A 20,155-nucleotide genomic window follows, 5' to 3' on the forward strand; every position below is an offset into this window, starting at 1 on the left:
CAAAGCCCTGGCAGGACAAATGGCTTCTCTTTCCTCCATCTTCCAAATCTTGCCTGTTCTTGTGGTAACAGGGCCCCTGAGAGCCAACCAGCCAGGGGGGCCGGGAAACGTGGTTTCAGGGACTCAGATGCTGGTGGGCCCTCTGTGCTCTGCTCCCAGCGGACCCGTAAGGGCCTGGCCAATGTCGTGAAGAGCAGAGGTAGGTCACAGGGTGGAGGCCAGCCAGAGTGGGCAGCTTCAGACCCGGTGGCGCAGAGGACGGAAGAACAGAGTGTTCCAGGGGCCAGCTGGGTGTGGGAGCCGGAGGCCAAGGCCCGGGAGGGAGTGGGAGCTTCTTTTTAAATTCAGGGGGACTTTTTATATTTTTAATCATTGAAACACAAAGTATCCAAAGCCACACCTTCTGAAAGAACCAGGTGTTCTTGCCCTTGGACTTGACCTTGACCTGCTGCTGACCAGGCTTCAGAGCAGCGTCTCTGGCTTTTCCAGAAGGAGCGAGAGAGGACCTCGGGGAGGGGGGGGGCAGACAGGGGGGTACAGCTTGGGGTTAGGGTACTCATTCTGGAATTTTCTGAGTGGACGGAAGTGTCGAGACCTAAGGTGCAGGGCACACACTCCCCGCTCTCCAGCCTGTCTGCACTGGGCTCGGAGGCACCGCTGAATAACAAGCCCCCTCCCTTGGAGTCAGAATGGCATGTGGTGGGGACTGGCCACCCACAGTGACATGTGTAGAGCCATATAAACCGGTTTCCAGGGCTGGAGGGACCGCAACCCTTGGCCTGAGGAGTGCGTGCTAGCATGAGGACCTCCGGGAGCACGAGGGCTGTGCTGGTGGCCCTTCTGGCTCTGGCCTCGGTGCCCAGGGCCCAGGCCGCATGGCTGGGGAGGCTGGACCCTGAGCAGGTAACGGTCCTCCTGTGGAGCCACATGGCCTCTGGTCTCCCCCAGGCCCAGCCCGGCTGGGAACGAACGGGCTGCGGGGGTGGGGGGTGGGGTCAGCCGGCCTGTGCAAGGGGCGTCTGGGCTCCCAGCTGAAGAGGATGGAGGGAGGGCCCCTCATCTGCTCCTCCTCCATCCAGCTCCTTGGGTCCTGGTATGTTCTCGCTGTGGCCTCCGGTGAAAAAGGCTTCGCCATGGAGAAGGCCACGAAGAACGTTGAAGGGGTTGTGGTGACGCTTACTCCCCAGAACAACCTGAGGGTGCTGTCCTCCCGGCACAGGTGAGCGCGGTGTGCCGGGGCTGCAGATTCCGTGGGCTGAGTCCAGCTGCCCCAGGCACAGAGGCTTGGACGTGTGAATGCCCGGCCCTGTGCCTTCTCCCTCCTGGCTGGGCTCTGCTCTGAGCTTCACCTCCAGCTGGGCTCCGGAAACTGCATCCCTGGACTCTGGGCCTGGCGGGCCTCCGGGCAGGACTCACGCCTTCGCCACCAGGGCCAGACACACCTCTGACTGTTCCCGTATGCTGCTTCCGGGCCCTTGGTCAGCTGGGTGGGGGCTCCGGTCAGAGAGGGAGAGGCCTCTTCTCTGTGCAAGCCCCCTTTGAGCTACTAGTTTTTGTTTGTTTGTTTGTTTGTATTTTTCTGAAGCTGGAAATGGGGAGAGACAGTCAGACAGACTCCCGCATGCGCCCGACCAGGATCCACCCGGCACGCCCACTAGGGGCAACGCTCTGCCCACCAGGGGGCGATGCTCTGCCCCTCTGGGGCGTCGCTCTGTTGCGACCAGAGCCACTCTAGCGCCTGGGGCAGAGGCCAAGGAGCCATCCCCAGCGCCCGGGCCATCTTTGCTCCAATGGAGCCTTGGCTGCAGGAGGGGAAGAGAGAGACAGAGAGGAAGGAGAGGGGGAGGGGTGGAGAAGCAGATGGGTGCTTCTCCTGTGTGCCCTGGCCGGGAATCGAACCCAGGACCTCTGTACGCCAGGCCAACGCTCTACCACTGAGCCAACCAGCCAGGGCCTCGAGCTACTCGTTAATGTAGGTCCATGCATCAGTGCCTAAGAACCACTGGGTCTTTTGGAAAATGAATCCTGCATGGGCAGTTTGCCAAACTGGACTTGGGGCTGTCTGATCATCAGGGGCCTCAGACACATCCCTGGCCTTTGTCCGAGGACATGGGCCACACTCTGCACGATGGGAAGGCACACACGCCCAAGGCCCCATCTGCAGGGCTCATGCTCGGGCAGGGCTTCCAGGAGAGGGAGTGGGCCTCTGTCATTTCATTATTTGACTTAGATTTTGTCGGCTTTTGAATAGGAAATACATTTGCATGGTTCAAAAATCCTCATGTCCGCACAGACACATACTGTGGGTCCTTCGGCCTCAGGGACCTCAGCTGACCAGCCAGTCTCCCGTCCCCTTGCAGGTGGCCGGGCTTTTGACTTCTGGTAGCTTTTTGGGGAGCCACCCATGTGCTGGAGACGGTTCCATCGGTACACAGAGTACCGTCTTTTTTAAAAGTTTTTTATTTTACCCTCTCTTAATTTTTTTTTTTTTACAGGGACAGAGAGAGAGAGAGGGATAGATAGGGACAGACAGACAGGAAGGGAGAGAGAGATGAGAAGCATCAATCATCAGATTTTCATTGTGACACCTTAGTTCATTGATTGCTTTCTCATATGTGCCTTGACCAGGGCGGCTACAGCAGACCGAGTAACTCCTTGCTCGAGCCAGCGACCTTGGGTCCAAGCCGGTGAGCTTTTTGCTCAAACCAGATGAGCCTGCGCTCAAGCTGGTGACCTTGGAGTCTCGAACCTGAGTCCTCGGCATCTCAGTCCAACGCTCTATCCACTGCGCCACCGCCTGGTCAGGCTCCTCTCTTAATTTTAATTAAAATAAAAACAAGAACAACAAATTGACATTGTGCTAAAACACACATAGCCTTGACCGTCTCCTCCACCAGTCTGGGCGCACGGCTCCCTCCGCCGCATCAGGTACATTCACGCTGCCGCTGCCGTGCGCCCGCCCGTCATCACCATCCGCGCCGGGACTTCCTGTCTCTTTTTGTTGCAGAGGCCAACGCGCCTTCCAGGTCCCGAAAAGCTTGTAGCATCTTCGGGGCACTGGGGATTTCACCCTCGGGGAGAAAAAAGGGGGCTCAGCTTGGATTTTCTCCCATTGGGCTACCCGACGGCCCAACGTCATTTGTGGAGCTGTCTTCTTCCCTGCACGGCCCGGGGTGCGAACTGTCCCGCGCCGAAGGCCGGCGCGTTCCCATTCATCTTCCGGCTTTCTGTCTGTTCTTTTCCGTTCTTCTGTCTGCTCTCTCGCCCAAACCGGTTGTCCCGACTCCCGCAGCGCTGCGCGACGCCTTGTTAGTCTCTTCGCTGGCTCTTGTTGGTTACTCTCCTTCCCAGAGGTTTTCTGGTTATTCTTGTCGTCACTTGGCTCACTGGTGGCCTAAGGAACATGGGCCCCTTTGGAGGACAGTGTCCAGACGCACAGACTGCCTTCAGTTTGCCCGGGCGCCCCCGGTGCCCTCAGGCGCGCTCCTGTTTTCTCTGTGCAGACCTGGCGAGGGTGGTCCCGGGAGGTGGAAGGGCCTGGACTGCCCTCCGCAGGGGCTCGCGAGCCAGCCCAGCCCCGGATGGGTCCCCTTCGGTTGGGAGCAGGGGTCCTGGTGACTGGGGCCATTAGGAGGAAGATGGTGACATCCATCGCCACGCTGGCTAGTTGGCAGCCGGGTCTGGGAGGCAGGACTCTTCTTGGTGGCCCTGTGTCTGGACCCTGAGTGGACAGCGGACCCTGAGTGGACAATGGACCTTGTCGTTTCCAGGCTGGAGAGGTGTGACCTGAGTGTGGTGGAGCTACTGAGACAGAACTCCGCCTGGGTGTTCGAGAATCCCTGTAAGGAGGATGCCACGACGGTCTTGTCCAGGGCAGGGTGGGGGCAGACCCCCATTTCCCATTTCCCTGGGCCCTTGGTCCCCTGCAGCGTCCCCCCCAACCCCCTGCAGGCAGGGCCAGTGCCAGCAGGGGAGGGGGTGACTCCATCCCGGGGCTCCAGCGAGCTCTCCACCTGGGCCTCTTTTGTCAGAGGCTGGGCACCAGTCCTGAGGACAGAGGACTTGACTGCACCTGCCAAGCTGAGCTGGGACCTCAGGCCCCCCTCTGTCGTGTGCAGGGGGGCGGCATTTGGCCCCAGTGGAGACCGGATCGGGGGAGCATGACCATTGCACCCCGGTGACTCCCGGGATGCCCCGTCCATCAGTCACTGAGAGCTCGGGGTGCGGCACGGGGCAGGCAGGGAAAGGGACAGAGTCTGGGGGCTCTCGACCTGCTGGGGGTGCCCCTGGGAGGTCTGACGGCCACCCCCCTCCCCGCGGGGGCTCTGTTTCCCAGCCGTGGGCGTGCTGGACTACCGGGTGCTGGGCACCAACTTCAGAGACTACGCCATCGTGTTCACACAGCTGGAGCAGCAGGACGAGGCCTTCACCACCGTGGAGCTGTACAGTGCGTGGGCCTGGGGCCAGGGGAGGCACGGTTCTTCCCGCGGGCCGCCCAGTCCTGCCACTGACCGCCCCCGCCCCCGCCCCCAGGCCCCGCCCCCGCCCCCAGCCCCAGGCCCAGCTCTCAGTGGGCACGCTCCCCCCGCAGGTCGGACGCACGCAGCCAGCCGGGAGGCCCTGGGGCTCTTCAGCAAGTGGAGCCGGAGCCTGGGCTTCCTGTCTCAGCAGCAGGCCAGGCTGCAGACCGACCGTGAGTGTCCCCCGGGCACCTCTGTCCGTCTCGGGCATCGTCAGGAGTCAGGCAGGACTGGGGCGAAGGAAGGGGGGTCCTGGTGAGACTGTGGGCAGGGACCGGACCGCTCTGGGCGGCGCTGGGGCAGCTGCAGTCTGACCTGCCCGCCTCACAGCCCATCTCCCTTCCCCTCCAGTCACCTGTGCGCACGAGGCCTTCCAGGTAAGCCTCCTTCTGGACGTCACCCGAGGCTCCCCGTGTGGCGGGGGGACCCTGGGGCCCAAGGGAGTCTCCACAGGCCAGTGGGCGGCAAGGGCCAGCGGCCGGGGCCTGGGCTGAGGTGGGGGTCACCGCTTGGGGTGAACCTGGGTCCCAATGTTCATCTTGGTTTTCAGTGAATGCTGTGACCCCCGGGGCCACCGTGCGTGCCGTGTCCTGGTGGGGGTCGGGCTGGCTGCTCCCGGGGCCTCAGGCTGCACATCCAAATAAAACGGTTCCACAAACTGGCCCCTGGTCTTCTCGTGCGCACTGGGCGGATGGACGGCTTGCTGCCCGGGCAGTGTGTTCTCAGGGTCCCGTTGGGATGGCATTGGGTGGGCGAACCCATGGAGCCAACGGCCAGCTCTGGGACGAGAGGCCTGGCCTGTACCTGTGTCCCTCACCAGGGTCCCTCGGGGTCAGGGACACCAGGACTCAGGCCCTGGCTCAGAGGTAGGGGCTGGGCTGGAAGCAGCCACCCTCCTCCTGCAGGAGTCACCGAGACCCCTGGGCCGGGTGGGGGCGGATCTGCCCGGGCGAGAGCAAGACCCTGGGGTCTGGACGCGGTCTGGCTGGCGTGCTGGGCTGCGGAGGAAGCTGGCGGCAGCCTCTACCAGGTCGATCGGCCGGGGCACACGGGGTTCAAGGCTGGAGGTTGCCTTTTCTTTCTCCAGCCTGGGCTCTGGGGCGGGGGCAGCAGAGGGCCTGAGCCTGCCAGTTGTCCTGTGTCCTGAGGGCACTGCCGGGTGTCCCAGCAGAAGCAAGGTCATTGGGGGAGCTGCTGGGTGGGACAGGGAGGGGGCTGCCCATCACTCGCCCTCACATGCACATGGGGGCCCTCCCTTTTTAAAGAGAGCATGCACCCACACGCACAGGTGCACACATGTCCAGCCTGGGCCCGTCCACCAGCCTCAGCTCTGGCATCGAGAAGGCAGCCCTGACATCAGTGTAGCTCGTCCAAGACACAGTCCCATGTGCATATCTCCCTGTGCTGTGACCCACAGTGACACTTCTCTCCTGGGACGGGGGTGGGGGGAGCTCACTGTCCGGGGTGACAGCTCCAGGGGTGTGACCTTCGGAACACGATGGCTTCCATCTTCCAGGCCTCCAACCAAGGCCAGCAGCTCCCCCCAGGTGGCTGTTCAGCTCAGAAGGCTGAGCACCCCAGGGCTGGCCCTCTGTGCCCGGGGAAGACCCCAAACCCCTGTCCCTCCCTGTTGGCCCATCCCCGGCCCTCTGGAGGCTCCGGGTTGGCCGAACACCCACGGAAGGGCAGGTGGGCAGGGAGATTTAAACTCGGATGTCAGGCGGCCGAGGGAGGAGAGTGAGGATGGGGCTGGGGCGGCTGCTGCCCGTGCTGGCCCTGGTGCTGGTCCTGGTGCTGGCGCTGGCCGTGGGGTCCCAGCCACAGGAGCAGGGCCTCAGGGAGTCCCAGCACCTCAACTGGAACAAGGTGAGCCTTGTGCCACAGTCCCTGCGCCAGGTGCCCTGAGCAGACAGAGGGTCAGGGAGGCAGGAAGGGCACAGCTGGGACAGTGTTCCCTGGGGCACCCTTCAAGCGGCCGTCCTGAAAACGTGGGCAGGAACCTCCCTTCCACACGGCCCGGCGGGCTGCCCACCTGCCTCTCCCTGACGGGTTGGTGGGCTCTTTTGGGGACAGTCTGGGACTACCAAACCCAGCTGACACCTGTGGGCAGGAGCCCTGAGGTGGGACAGAGCAGAGGGCCCCAGATGGGTGTGGCCTGAGGTCACCTGGAGATGCCAGGTGGGCAGAGGCAGTGGTGGGGGGGGCAGGGGCAGAATGAGCAGGACGTGTTCTGGAATAATGAGACTCCTGGAAGGTAGAAGATTCGGTGGGGGCAGCCTTGGGCACAGGCTGACGGACTTGCAACAAGAAGGTGGTTGGACGGGGCACAGAGGGAGATGGAAGGGTAGGGGCCCCCGGGAGGCCCACGCAGAAAGGAGGCTCGGCCCTCGGCGTCCGGGGCCTGGCCCTGACTGTCTCTGGCCCAAGCCCGACCGACAGCCCTGGGTGTGGGCTGGGCCTTAGTCAAAGGGTCACTTGTCTGGTGAGTTTTTAGGGCTCTGGCGGGAGCCCTGGGGCTCGGGGGCCGTGCTCCCCAGCACGCTTTCTGCAGTTCTCAGGGTTCTGGTACATTCTGGCCATCGCCTCCGACACCCGGGGGTTCTTGCCGGGCCGAGATAAGCGGAAGCTGGGGGCGTCCGTGATGCAGGTCCACAAGGCGGGACAGCTGAAGGTGGTCCTCGCCTTGAATCGGTGAGGGACGCGTGGTGGCGGCCCCAGCACACCCTCGCGACCCCTGGCCAGGGACAGCCCGAGGCTGCGGCTCCTTCTCCGTGGGAAAAGGGGGTCAGCCTGGAAACCCCTCAGGGACTGACCCCACAGCCACGACCCCCCTCTACTTCCTGTCTCTAAAACTCAAAGGGCTGATTTTGGGAGAGGCCACCCTAGTCCACGGGGCCCTGGGCAGGCAGTGGACACTGGAGGTGTTCTCCTAACCTGTCGGACAGGCCCTTGTCCAACTTGGAAAGTTCTGGAACAACAGAGCTTTGAGTGTACAGAAATTGGGGAGTGTGAAGCTTCCCGGTCTCCCTCCTCCCAGCCACCCCGGATCCCACAGAGCGGAGGTCTGGAGGAGAGAGAGGGTCTTCCCGGGGGGGCGGGCTGGTGGCCACGGGTATGGAGAGGGCTCCCTGGCCATGAGTTCATAGGACCCCTTGCTCCCCCCCCCCCAGGTGGCAGGGCTGCCAGGCATACACGTTAATTCTGAGGAAGGATGGGAAGAAGTCCGTGTTCAGGAACACCTGTGCGTATGAGGGCCTGGCTGAGGGAGGACCCGGGGGTAGAGGGTCCATGGGCGCATGGCCACTGAGACGCCGGACACGACGCTCCTGACCACACTCTCCTCCAGCCAAGTGACCCCTTTGCTCCCGAGAATGCGGGTGGGTGGGATGGACACAGGCCAGCCTCTGGACCCTGGAACCTGTCCCTCCCAGAGCCCACGACTAGTGTTGTGGTGGCCTGGGCCGGGGGGGTGGGGTGGGGGGAGACCCCCCACAGCCTTCCAGACTTCCACCGCCGCCCCCGCTCTGCCACGCGCTGGCCAGAGGAGTCAGGCGGCTCTGCGCCTCTCCCACCCAGTGAAGGGGGTGAAAGGCTTCCGTGTGCTGTCCACCGACTACAGCTATGGTGTGGTCGACTTGCGCCTGGGGCGGGCCAGCCACACCTCCAAGACCCTGCTGCTCTTCAGTGAGTCCAGGGGCCCTCCCGGTGGCCAGTGGTCCAGGGAACTGAGTGTGGAGGGCGCAGGGCTGGGAGGAGCGTTGGCAAGGGACGCCTGATGACACCACGGGCCGGTGGCTTATGCGAGGCCCCTTGTCTGGCAGTCCAGGGTGCCAGCAGGGTGGGGGTCCAGGGAGGCCCTCTTCCCGCCGGGTCCTCACACGGTGAGGGTGTGGGGGGCTCTGGCCACTTCCTTTCCTGACACGAGCACCAATCCCGCCGGGTCCTCACACGGTGAGGGTGTCGGGGGCTCTGGCCACTTCCTTTCCTGACACGAGCACCAATCCCGCCGTGTCCTCACACGGTGAGGGTGTCGGGGGCTCTGGCCACTTCCTTTCCTGACACGAGCACCAATCCCGCCGTGTCCTCACACGGTGAGGGTGTCGGGGGCTCTTGTCACTTCCTTTCCTGACACGAGCACCAATCCCAGCCCGAGGACCCCCCATCACTTTCCAAGGCCCACCTCCTAATGCGGTCACCCGGCTTCCCTGATGAAGGGGACACGGTGGCAGGCCTGTCCTGAGGGGTGCAGGCTGGCAAAGGGGGAAGGGGGAAGGGGGGTACAGTGTGGGGCTCTGGACACTGAGACCGGGGGGCAGGTCTCTGAGGTGGCCAAAGCAGAGGAGCGGGGGGTGGGAGCGGCCTCTGTGGAGGGGACATCAGGAAGCAGGAGGCCAGGCCTGGGTGAACCATCCACTCCCCGGGGGCTGAGCTGGGATCAGGGGGCAGGTCTCTGAGGTGGCCAAAGCAGAGGAGCGGGGGGTGGGAGCGGCCACTGTGGAGGGGACATCAGGAAGCAGGAGGCCAGGCCTGGGTGAACCATCCACTCCCCGGGGGCTGAGCTGGGATCAGGGGGCAGGTCTCTGAGGTGGCCAAAGCAGAGGAGCGGGGGGTGGGAGCGGCCTCTGTGGAGGGGACATCAGGGATCAGGAAGCAGGAGGCCAGGCCTGGGTGAACCATCCACTCCCCGGGGGCTGAGCTGGGATCAGGGGGCAGGTCTCTGAGGTGGCCAAAGCAGAGGAGCGGGGGGTGGGAGCGGCCTCTGTGGAGGGGACATCAGGGATCAGGAAGCAGGAGGCCAGGCCTGGGTGAACCATCCACTCCCCGGGGGCTGAGCTGGGATCAGGGGGCAGGTCTCTGAGGTGGCCAAAGCAGAGGAGCGGGGGGTGGGAGCGGCCTCTGTGGAGGGGACATCAGGGATCAGGAAGCAAGAGGCCAGGCCTGGGTGAACCATCCACTCCCCGGGGCTGAGCTGGGATCAGGGGGCAGGTCTCTGAGGTGGCCAAAGCAGAGGAGCGGGGGGTGGGAGCGGCCTCTGTGGAGGGGACATCAGGGATCAGGAAGCAGGAGGCCAGGCCTGGGTGAACCATCCACTCCCCGGGGCTGAGCTGGGATCAGGGGGCAGGTCTCTGAGGTGGCCAAAGCAGAGGAGCGGGGGGTGGGAGCGGCCACTGTGGAGGGGACATCAGGAAGCAAGAGGCCAGGCCTGGGTGAACCATCCACTCCCCGGGGCTGAGCTGGGATCAGGGGGCAGGTCTCTGAGGTGGCCAAAGCAGAGGAGCGGGGGGTGGGAGCGGCCTCTGTGGAGGGGACATCAGGGATCAGGAAGCAGGAGGCCAGGCCTGGGTGAACCATCCACTCCCCGGGGCTGAGCTGGGATCAGGGGGCAGGTCTCTGAGGTGGCCAAAGCAGAGGAGCGGGGGGTGGGAGCGGCCACTGTGGAGGGGACATCAGGAAGCAAGAGGCCAGGCCTGGGTGAACCATCCACTCCCCGGGGGCTGAGCTGGGATCAGGGGGCAGGTCTCTGAGGTGGCCAAAGCAGAGGAGCGGGGGGTGGGAGCGGCCACTGTGGAGGGGACATCAGGAAACAAGAGGCCAGGCCTGGGTGAACCATCCACTCCCCGGGGGCTGAGCTGGGACCAGGGGCCAGGGAGGTGGTGATTCAGAAGGTTGGGTGTGGAGCCAGGAGGAGGGTCTGCCCGGGATTGGGGAGGGGCACAATCCACTTCCGGGCACAAAGCGGGGGTGCTGGGGGGTGAGCAGCTCTGCTGCAGACCCTGGAGAGGGCAGGAGGCCTCCTGGGGAGTCTGGGCGGCGGTAGGTCCAGCAATGCAGCCCAAGGGGCGCCAGCCACGCCTGGCCAGAGGGGATTGGGCAAGCAGAGGCCTACCCAGTGACCACGTGTGGCCACGCCGCCTCCGGAGCCTCGAGGGGGGACACCCACCCTTCCCCACCACCCACCGGTTGTTGTCTTGCCCTGAGCAGCACCCCGTTGCTTCTCTGTCCCACAGACTCAGGGGGCATCTGGGGGCTGTGGACTGGGGTGGGACGCGGGGGCCGCCCCGGATGGCAGGGACTGGCAGTGCTAGTGTGACGGTTCTGCTCCCCCCCCCCACCCGTCCACAGGCAGGCAGAACGTGTCCTAGTGTGATGGTTCCACTTCCCACCCCCCCGTCCACAGGCAGGCAGAACGTGTCCTAGTGTGACGGTTCCACTTCCCACCCCCCACCCCCCCCACCCCCGTCCACAGGCAGACAGAACGTGTCCTAGTGTGACGGTTCCGCATCCCACCCCCCCACCCCCCCACCCCTGTCCACAGGCAGACAGAACGTGTCCTAGTGTGATGGTTCCGCGTCCCACCCCCCCCCACCCCCCCCCACCCCCCCCACCCCTGTCCACAGGCAGACAGAACGTGTCCTAGTGTGACGGTTCCACTTCCCACCCACCCGTCCACAGGCAGACAGAACGTGTCCTAGTGTGACGGTTCCGCGTCCCACCCACCCGTCCACAGGCAGACAGAACGTGTCCAGCTTCCTGAGCATGAAGAAGTTTGCGGACATATGCGAGATTCTGGACCTCACGAGGGGTGCGACCGTTCTCCCGAAAGATGGTAAAAACGGCAGCTGCAAGGCTTTTGCACCCCATGGCTTCTGCCCCCTCACCCCACCCTGTCCGTCCCACTGGAGAACTGACCCACGTGGGGAAGGGAAGATGGGAGGCTGACGTCACTTGGCCAAGATCTGAAGCCGCCGTGCAGGCGTGCCCAGCTGTCCTTCCACGGCACCTGGCCGCACGTGCTCCTCCTGATCGGGTCCCTGCACTGTGGCGGGGGGACCGGGGCCGCGTGGCTCTGTCCTCTGCGTGCCCTGCACTCACACATGTGCAACCAGGGAGAACAGCCCACGTGTTCACGGCGGATGTGGTCCCAGCCCCTCATCCCTGTGCTGCTCTCACACAGCCTCCTGTGCACACACCATCCTGCCCTGAGAGCGAGCTGTCCGGCTCCTTCCTTCGGGCTCGACCTGGGGTCCCTCTGGACCCCGGCGGCGTTGTTCCAGACTGCAGGTCTTCATGCCCAACTGCTGCTGAGAGGTGCTCGGCCATCCAGGCCACGGATGGTGTGAAGCCCAGAGCAACGGCTCTAACCTTGAAGGCGTCCTCTGGGATCCCAGGCCCCTTCTGCCGTTGTCACCTCTGTTACGTGACAGAAAGATGCTGCTGTCCCTTATCTGCTGTGAAACAGATCACAGGCTGGTCCACTCTCACCCTGGCTGTGTGTGTGCCTTCTGTGCAGCGAGTCCGCCGCCCGTACTCTGGGCTCCTTTTGATATCTGACACACTCTCAGGAAGCCGACGGCTTATCCACCAAACATGCATAAGCACCTATTCCATGCTGGTGTCACGCTAGCTGCTGGGACAGGGGTCGGGGGTAGGGAGTGGGGTGGGGCGGAGCGAGCGGTGAGCAAGACAGGCGACCGCATTTCTTACAGAACTGACACCTTGTTAGGAAGGGCTGATACGGGTGTCGACTACAGAAGCCAAGAAAGAGACCTAGAGGGACAAACAGCAGGCGTGTGACTCAGACAGGTGAGAGGGAGCAGTCAGGGAGAGCTTTTCCGGGGAAGTGCCACGTGAGCTGAGCACTGAAGGATGGTGCGAGTTAAGTAAGTTATGTTGGGGCTGGGGAACAGGACACCCGGGAAGAGGGCGCGGCTTTTGAAAGCCCCTTGGGGAAGGTGGCCAGGGAGAGCCGGGCCAGGACTCAGGAGCTGTTTGGAAGGGTGATGAGCTGGACTGGGAGGAGAGGGTGGGGCGGCCCGCAGGGAGCACTTACCCGCCCCCGCAGACCGCGTGCACATGACTCTGCGCCTGCAAGCACACATGCGCAACACTCCTGGTCACAGAAGAGGATGACAGCAGAACAGGGGCAGGGCAGGGTTAGGGCACGTCCAGGACATCCAGAGGGAGTCCGAGTCCAGAGAAGAAATGGGGGGGGGGGAGGGGAGATGCTTTGGATAAATGTTCCCAAGCAGCCATGACATCTCTGTGCCAGAAACCAGCACAGACTGATGTCTCCTTCCCACCTGGGTGCTTTGCTTGTGTCAGGGAGCAGGAGGGGGAGAAACCCTAGGCCCCTGAACGCAGGCTGCACAGGTCTCACTTTAGCCCCACCGTTTGTGTCCCCTCTCCAGCCCATCTTCTGTTTCGGGTCCCCCAGATGCCCACGTGCTCAAGCGTCCTGGGTGGGACAGCAAGTATGTGACTTAAAATAAGTGGTTCCCTCAGAGAGATGCACCAGGGACCCAGGGCAATGGGGACCACGTGGCCAGGGCTCGCTGCCCTGGGGGTGTCCCCTGAAGCTGGTGCCTTGGAGTGGCTCCCAGGCCCCCGAGACCACCACGTGGTCATCAGTCACATTGGCCACTGCCGGAGAAGATGCTGGGACACTGTGATGTCCTCCTAGTTCCCTCCGTGGAGAAGTCAGGTTTTGGGGGGGCCCTTCCACACTGCACAGTGGCCGAAGTCGGTGCTCTTCCAAACAGGCTGTGGGTTTCTCTGGAGTTCATTCTAACTTCACCCAGGTGCCAGAAGTCACCCCCACGGTTCCTTAGGAAACGGGCCTCTGTCTCTCTGGTTATGAGTCCTCGGGCTTTCTGTCCACCGAGGGACGGTGCCTCGAGCGGGAGTCCCGGAAGCCATCTGTGCAGCTCGAGAGTCCACGTGGCACCTTAGTCCAGGTGCTCAGGGGTCACACAGCAGTTAACGGCAGCGGGGAACGCGGGGCACCCGTTGGGAGGCGTTGGTGCTGCGCATGCGTGCAGCAGGCGCGGAGTCACGTGCACGTGGTCTGCGGGGGCGGGTATGCGCTCCCCCAGCGGACATGAAGCCCGGCCACGCTGCGGGAGGGAGGCTGGTGTGACCCCCATTGCGTCCCCGCCACACCCACAGCCTGCTGGAGAGAGTCCGGGCCTGGCCCGCCCCCAATGACTCATGGAACGGTTGGGAAACTGAGACCTGGAAAGGCAAGGATTGGCCCAAGACCCATGAGGTAGGCAGAGCCCAGAGGAGCAGGGAGGGTTCGACCTCATAGGCCAGCCTCAACTCTCCCGAGGGGCTTGCTTTGGGAACGAGAGCCCCTAACATCCTGGGGACCTGTGCCCACTCCCTGTCACCTGAGGTCCGTTGCTCTGGACACTCCCAGGTAGACACAAGTGTGTGGGGCGTGCACACACACACACACACACACACACACGCTGACTGCCCAGCTGGGAGTCAGAAAGGGACTGCACACTGGGGAGGTGACAAGAGGGACAGAACAAAGAGGCTGGAGGCAGCTCTGCCATGGGGAGGGGAGAGATGCCAGGCTGATGGGCAGGGGGTCTGCGAGGTGCCCCCGGGCTGCTTGGGTAGGAGCCATCCTTAGGTCACATGGAGAGGACAGGGTCTGGGCTCCTGTGTCCTCCACCGTGGGCCCCTGGGCTAGGACGAGACCCCCTGAGTTGAGGAACTACAGGAGAGAAGCTGTAAGTTGGGGTGCGTCGACCGAGTGGCACGGAGGTTCCCACAGGCTCCTAGGAGAGTCTGCTGACCCTGGCTCTCCATCCATGACCCCCTGTGCTCCAAGTCCTTGGGAAATGCTTTCTGTTCCCTCCAGGTCCTTCTGAGCAGCCTAGGGATTTGAGGGTCCTGAGACCTGGGTAGTGCAGAAAAGGGCAGAGCGCTGGACCACTCGCCCAAGGGCAGGGACAAGACCGTCCTTGATGGAGACTCGAGGTCCTCCTTTGGAAGAGCGTCTGGAGTTATTGCCCTGGCTGGGGTGAGGAGGCCTTGGGAATGAACGGGACACCAGGACAGTGGCGGAAAGAGGGGAGCGAGAGAGGCTTCTGGGCTACCAGACATCCCCCCTGGAGCCTGCCAGCCCTGTTCCTTTGCCCCTCTGGCGCCAGGGACAGCGGCTGCCTTGACCGCATCCAAACAAAGGTGTGGACTTTGTTTCCTGGTTTTCTTGCCTGGGGCTGCAATGCTTGGGATGACCACCAGGGGGCGGGCTGTGTCCACTGCTCAGCGGAGCTGCTGGAGCAGGGAAGGGACACGCAGGGGTCATTCTGGGCATCCCGCTGCCTCGGGCCCAACGTGCACATTTCTTACTAGTTTCCATGTCCAGACTGTGAGCTGCTCGGAGGCAGGAGCAGGGACCGCGCTAGGCCTGGGGGCGGTGTTGACAGGCCCCACGTGGTCCCTGTCCTCCCGGGAGCTCACAGCCTGGAGGGGCAGGAAGGCAGAGCTCAGAAGCAGGTCCAGGTGGGAGGGGAGAGCCGCGCTGTGGAGAAAGGACGCAGGTGCTGAGGGACGCGTGATCTAGGGCGATCTAGGTGGGGTCTGAAGGCCTCCAGGGTGACATTTATGCTGTGACCAGAAGGACAAGAGGAGCCAGCCCTGCACACATGTCTGGGAGCAGTGCGTGGGGCTGGGGTACTTGGAGGCAGGAGAGAATCCAGTCTGTGGCTGGAGGGAGCTGGAGATGGGCTGGGGTGTGGGAGGGACAGGCCCAGCCTGGAGGGACATGCCAGTTGTCCCTGCTGTGTGACAGCATTGCTCTAACTTAGCACTTACAAGACCGGATGTTGACTGTCTCTCAATCTCTGGACCAGGGTCCATTAGTCCCTCAAGGTCCCTGTGAGGCCGGGGCTGTGGTCTCCACCGAGGCTCTGCTGGGGCAGGCAGGGTCTGTCTCTGAGATCAATTCTGGGTTATTGACAGGATTCACTTTGGCCTGGGGGGGGGGCGCGTCTCTGTTCTTTTCTGTCTCTGGGCTGGACCCTCTTGGTAATTGCACTGGGGCGCAATATGGCAGCTCATATACCTGATCTTGTTTCTCCATGTCATTGAACCAGAGACAGAGAGAGAGAGACGGAGGACAAAGAGAGAGAGACAGACAGTAGCAGCCACAAACTTTGCATAATTCCATTTCAGAATGACACCCCATCATTTTGTTCTACTCATCAGACCCTAGTGACAAAGTCCACCCAGTCTCAAGGGGAGGGGATACAGGGGCCTGTGGGAGCAGGGGATGGAAATGCTGGGAGCCATTACAGGGCTGCCCAGCACGCAGGCCAAGATGAGGCACTTGGCCCTGAGTCTGTCCATCATGGGAGCCCTGGAAGGTTGTGGGTCATTGCAGGGCTCCACCCAGGAGACTGTTCGAGGAGCTGGTCGATGGGAACACCCACCTCATCTCCATGAGAGGGGCAGGCCCATCAGACCACTAACAAGGGCAAGCACAGGCTCAGGATGAGCGTAGCTCCTGAGAGGTCTTTAGAACCAGGTCCCAGCTATGGCCGGGGAAGGCCCCCTGCCCAGTCACACCCTGAGTGGCACCCTGAGGGTCCTTCCCACGGTCTTCATGGTGCTCCACCTTCCTGGCTCCCACCTGGGAGCCAACTGAGCTGAGGACTTGGAGCTCATGGAGTCAGAGCCCAAAGATGAGAAGGTGGGTGTGGGGTGGGATGGGGGCGCATGTAGCGGGGTCAGGGCCTGGACTCACAGGGAGGACTGTGAGCTGACACAGGACCCACCATCCCTGCAGGGAGAACCATCACCCCCCTGTACCTGTAGAGGAAGGACCAGGAGCTGGTGCTAAATGCAGAGATGGCTCTGGAATCTTCCTCAGTTCCCAGCTGTGAAGCCCCTTCAGCCTGCTCACCCACCAGGATTCAAAAATCCTCCATTTTTAAGCTATTCCTTTGGATTATTTTGAAATTTTATTTTCCTTTTACATTTTCTATGGCACTGTTTGTTTTAAACGATAATCAAATTGTTTCCATTTTAAATGGTGTGATTGCCAAGCGTGAAGTACATTCACAGCGCTAGGCAGCCGCCGCACTGCCCTGGGGCAGAAGAGCCCACCTCCCCGAAGGACACCCGCACCGGAAGCTCACACCCCGCGCGGCCCTCCCTGCCACCCGCCTGCTTCCGGTCCTTGCTCCCGGGCCTCTTCTGATGGCTCCTGTCAACACAAACTCACAACAGGTCTCTGTGTCTGCTCACACTTTTGTTGTCTGTATTTATCAGAAATAGCATTTTTGTTATTTATGAAAGGGAAATCCTAGATGGGTTAACAGATGTAAAAAAAAAGGCTCTTTTATTAAAGTCTGTGCATAATCTTGGGGTCGCTGTCCTAAGTGTGACCCCAGAGCCAGAGCCGCTCAGGAAACTGCCCGAAAACAAAACAAGGGAAATGCAGGAAGCTGGGCAGCTGGACCACAAACGGGGAGCTTTTCTCACGACCCAAGGAGGAGGGAGGTGTGACGTCCCTGTGGTGCCGGAAACTCCCAAAGGTCAAAGGTCGGTGTTTTCTAAGGGACGGAGGCAAACGTGCCCTTCCAAGGAGAGGCAGTGCACACGCCAGTGCCTGCCAGAGATGCCCCGCAGCCCGGATGGGGACACCTGTCCTGAAAACATGGCAGAGAGAGCACGGTCAGCGTCGGACTGGCAGGCTTCTGGCCTGGTGGCCAGCAGCCCTGGGGATGTTACATCCTAGCGAGATAGGCCACAGCAGACACAAAGTAAATTTTACAAGTTTTATTGCAGACCTGCACAGGGACTGCAGGCAACCCATGCAAGGGAGCACTGCAGCCCCCCAAACCTGCGCAGGGGATGCAGGTAACCCACACAGGGGAACACTGCAGCCCCCCAAACCTGCACAGCCAACAAACTGCGCAGGGACTGCAGCCCCCCAAACCTGCACAGGGACTGCAGCTAACCCACACGGGGGCACACTGCAGCCAACCAAACCTGCGCAGCCAACAAACTGCGCAGGGACTGCAACCCCCCAAACCTGCACAGGGACTGCAGCCCCGAGCTTCTAAAATGGCTCCTTTTTATAGGGTGGCTATCTAGGATGAGCAAGCATCATACAGAAGCTAATGTGGCTGTTAGTCATTGGCTAGGGAGGTCGTGCGCAGTTACAGGGGGGGTATTACTCAGTGGAGAATTTCAAACATAAACTTCTGATAAGGGTCTCTGACTCAATGCAGGATGTTGCTGAACTCTTTGTTCTCAGCGTCACAGGGACCTTGTACACTCTTGGCAGCCCCAGCATGTCAGTACGCCCTGAATCTAACAGGGACAAGGGGAGGGAGCAGAGGCCCCAGCAGGTCCCCTGGAGAGAACGGGAAAGGCCCCTCCTCTGGGAAACTGCACAGGAGACCATCAGAGTCCCACAGGGGCGTGCCTTCCCCGGACAGTGCTCCTCCTGGGAGGTCACCCCGCAGGCATTCTTGCACAATTTCTAAAGGTATATTTTCAGGACTACCCATCAGAGCACCGATGAAATTTCTGGGAATTAGAAAAAAAACTAATGTCCACGGAAAGGGGTTGGATCCATCCATCCTGGTCCACATGGACGGGGGGAGATGAGCTGCTGCTGAAGTGGGTGCGGGGGTCTCTGTGCGCTCCCAGACAGACCCCTCAGGGGTCCTCTCAGGTGAGACACGTGTGGACCGACCTTCCGCATCTAGGATCCCACCTGTTAGACCACACACACGTGATTTGAACAGGCGACATGCATATATGTGTAAATGAGTCTGTGAGTGAGAGTGTGAAAACCCACAAGCAGAAACCACATTTTAAAATGAAGTTTGGAGGCCGGGAGAGAGAACTCTCATGAATGTGTCACTCAAGGCACACCCCGACCCCGACCGGAACAGCTGCCACTCGCACCTGCTGCAGGAAGGGACAGACCCTGCATCACCAGCTGGTTAGAAGGAAGAGAAAGTTCCTCCTCCCCCAGTTAAAGCTCAGCCAATGGGAGAGGCTAGAAATCAGCCAATGAGAAACTACGACACTTCCAACTCGCCCTCTCCTCCAATGGACGCTCTGTTAACAACAGCCGCTCCAAACGCCCCGCCTACGCAACCCTATAAAAGAGCATCTCTCTTCTTCGGGACTTGTAGGTAGTTCACAGTCCCCACGTGCCAGTAGCAATTCTTTGTCGTTTGGGAATAAACCCATTTTGCTGGAGAGGCGCTGGCTGTTTGTTACAAGTCAACATTCTTTGGTGGCCCATATGGGATCCAGAGATGATGACCCTGACACCCCAGGGCTGGCGAGCAAGAAGGTGGCCCCCGCAAAGCCCCGCTTTCTTGCTGACCTCAGAGCATGGGGTGAGTTTTTCTCCTCCGTCCCGGCTTGAGCTCCCCTTGTGTTTTGAAGCTCCCCCGGCTGTAATCGGATCAGCTGACGCTCGTCCTTTCCTGGGTGAGGCTGGTGGCATGTTGGCCTGACCCTATCAAAATCGGACTGCTCCAGGGGAGCTATGCTGGTCAGCCTTTGGTCCGATTCCTCTCGGTACTGGACTGTTCCTCTCGGGACTGAGCTGGTGTTTGCCTGCGGCCTGAGGTTCTGAAGAATGGGATCCCAGCCTTCGAAATACTTGAGCACCCCCTGCCCCAGACTCTGGGGAATTTCATGTTTAGAAGCTGCGGCCCCTCCTCATCTGCATGTCCTGCTTAAATACGCCAATCGACCAAACGTAATTTAGCTCCATATTGGCCATTAAGGGAGAACTTTTGAAATCTCCTGACCCAGTTTTCTTAAAACCGGAGTGCACAGCTGTAGCTCTGAAATTGTCAAAACGGAGCAGAACGCCTCTTTGCATGGGTATGATGAGAGTTTCCGAATGTTACTAGCAGTCTTAAAATTGCCTCTTTGCAAAATAAAAATGGAAGATGAACAAAGAGAGACGAAGTGGTTCTGAGAAGCCTCACGCACCCGTCCCGGGCTCCCGCACCTCACAGGCTCTGCCGGCCGGCGGCGCCACCTGCCTCCTCTGACCCGGTCAGAGCCTGTGCCTTTAGAGTTAAGCCCACTGAGGACCGAAAGACAAAACCCTCATTTCTTCTATTTCCCGCACTGAAGCTGAACTCGGAACCATCGTCAGTTGTGTTTCCGAAGATGTCTAAGGACCTCGACCGGTTTGCTGACAACATCCTATCGCTGTTGGAACCTGTTGACCTGGGAGCCTGTGTGCGAAGCTCATCGGCCAACGGGCCGCGCTCCTGGAGACAGAAGGAGCTCCATCCGGCTTGTTAGCGCGCTCAGAGTTAACAGAGCTACTCAGGCATAGTCAACAGCTGAAGGAAAGCCAGAATTTTCTTCGGAAAAAACCCATCCGAGGTCGGCTATAACAGAACAGGTCCCTCCAGCTCCGGTAGCAAGTCAGCGTTGTGGGCCGATCAGCAGGCTTTGGGAAAAGCTACTTAACTGCAACTGTTCGTGGAGGTCTCTGGTGAGTGTTTTAGGATTTTGCCAGAAACCCGGTTGGTTTTTCTTTTTCTTTTTCTTTTTTTTTTTGTATTTTTCTGAAGTTGGAAATAGGGAGGCAGTCAGACAGACTCCTGCATGTGCCCCACAGGGATCCACCCGGCATGCCCACCAGGGGGCAATGCTCTGCCCATCTGGGGCGTCACTCTGTTGCAACCAGAGCCATTCTAGCGCCTGAGGCAGAGGCCACAGAGCCATCCTCAGCGCCCGGGCCAACCTTGCTCCAATGGAGCCTTGGCTGCGGGAGGGGAAGAGAGAGACAGAGAGGAAGGAGAGGGGGAGGGGTGGAGAAGCAGATGGGTGCTTCTCCTGTG

At 61.2% G+C, this 20,155-nt stretch overlaps 2 protein-coding genes across 2 annotated transcripts; both read left to right on the top strand.

Moving 5' to 3' along the window:
- Positions 1-798: 798 nt before the first annotated feature.
- Positions 799-5,014, top strand: LCN6 (lipocalin 6). Its single transcript, XM_066362649.1, has 6 exons — positions 799-903; positions 1,080-1,219; positions 3,771-3,841; positions 4,337-4,447; positions 4,592-4,693; positions 4,872-5,014. The coding sequence occupies exons 1-6, from the start codon at positions 799-801 to the stop codon at positions 5,012-5,014; spliced, it is 672 nt and encodes a 223-aa protein (XP_066218746.1).
- A 1,249-nt stretch (positions 5,015-6,263) lies between these two features.
- Positions 6,264-11,504, top strand: LCN10 (lipocalin 10). The gene is made up of 6 exons (XM_066362650.1): positions 6,264-6,386; positions 7,072-7,211; positions 7,691-7,761; positions 8,097-8,204; positions 11,029-11,127; positions 11,476-11,504. The coding sequence occupies exons 1-6, from the start codon at positions 6,264-6,266 to the stop codon at positions 11,502-11,504; spliced, it is 570 nt and encodes a 189-aa protein (XP_066218747.1).
- Positions 11,505-20,155: the final 8,651 nt, after the last annotated feature.

The sequence above is a fragment of the Saccopteryx leptura genome, chromosome 2, assembly GCF_036850995.1.
Source record: "Saccopteryx leptura isolate mSacLep1 chromosome 2, mSacLep1_pri_phased_curated, whole genome shotgun sequence".
Lineage (NCBI taxonomy): Eukaryota > Metazoa > Chordata > Mammalia > Chiroptera > Emballonuridae > Saccopteryx > Saccopteryx leptura.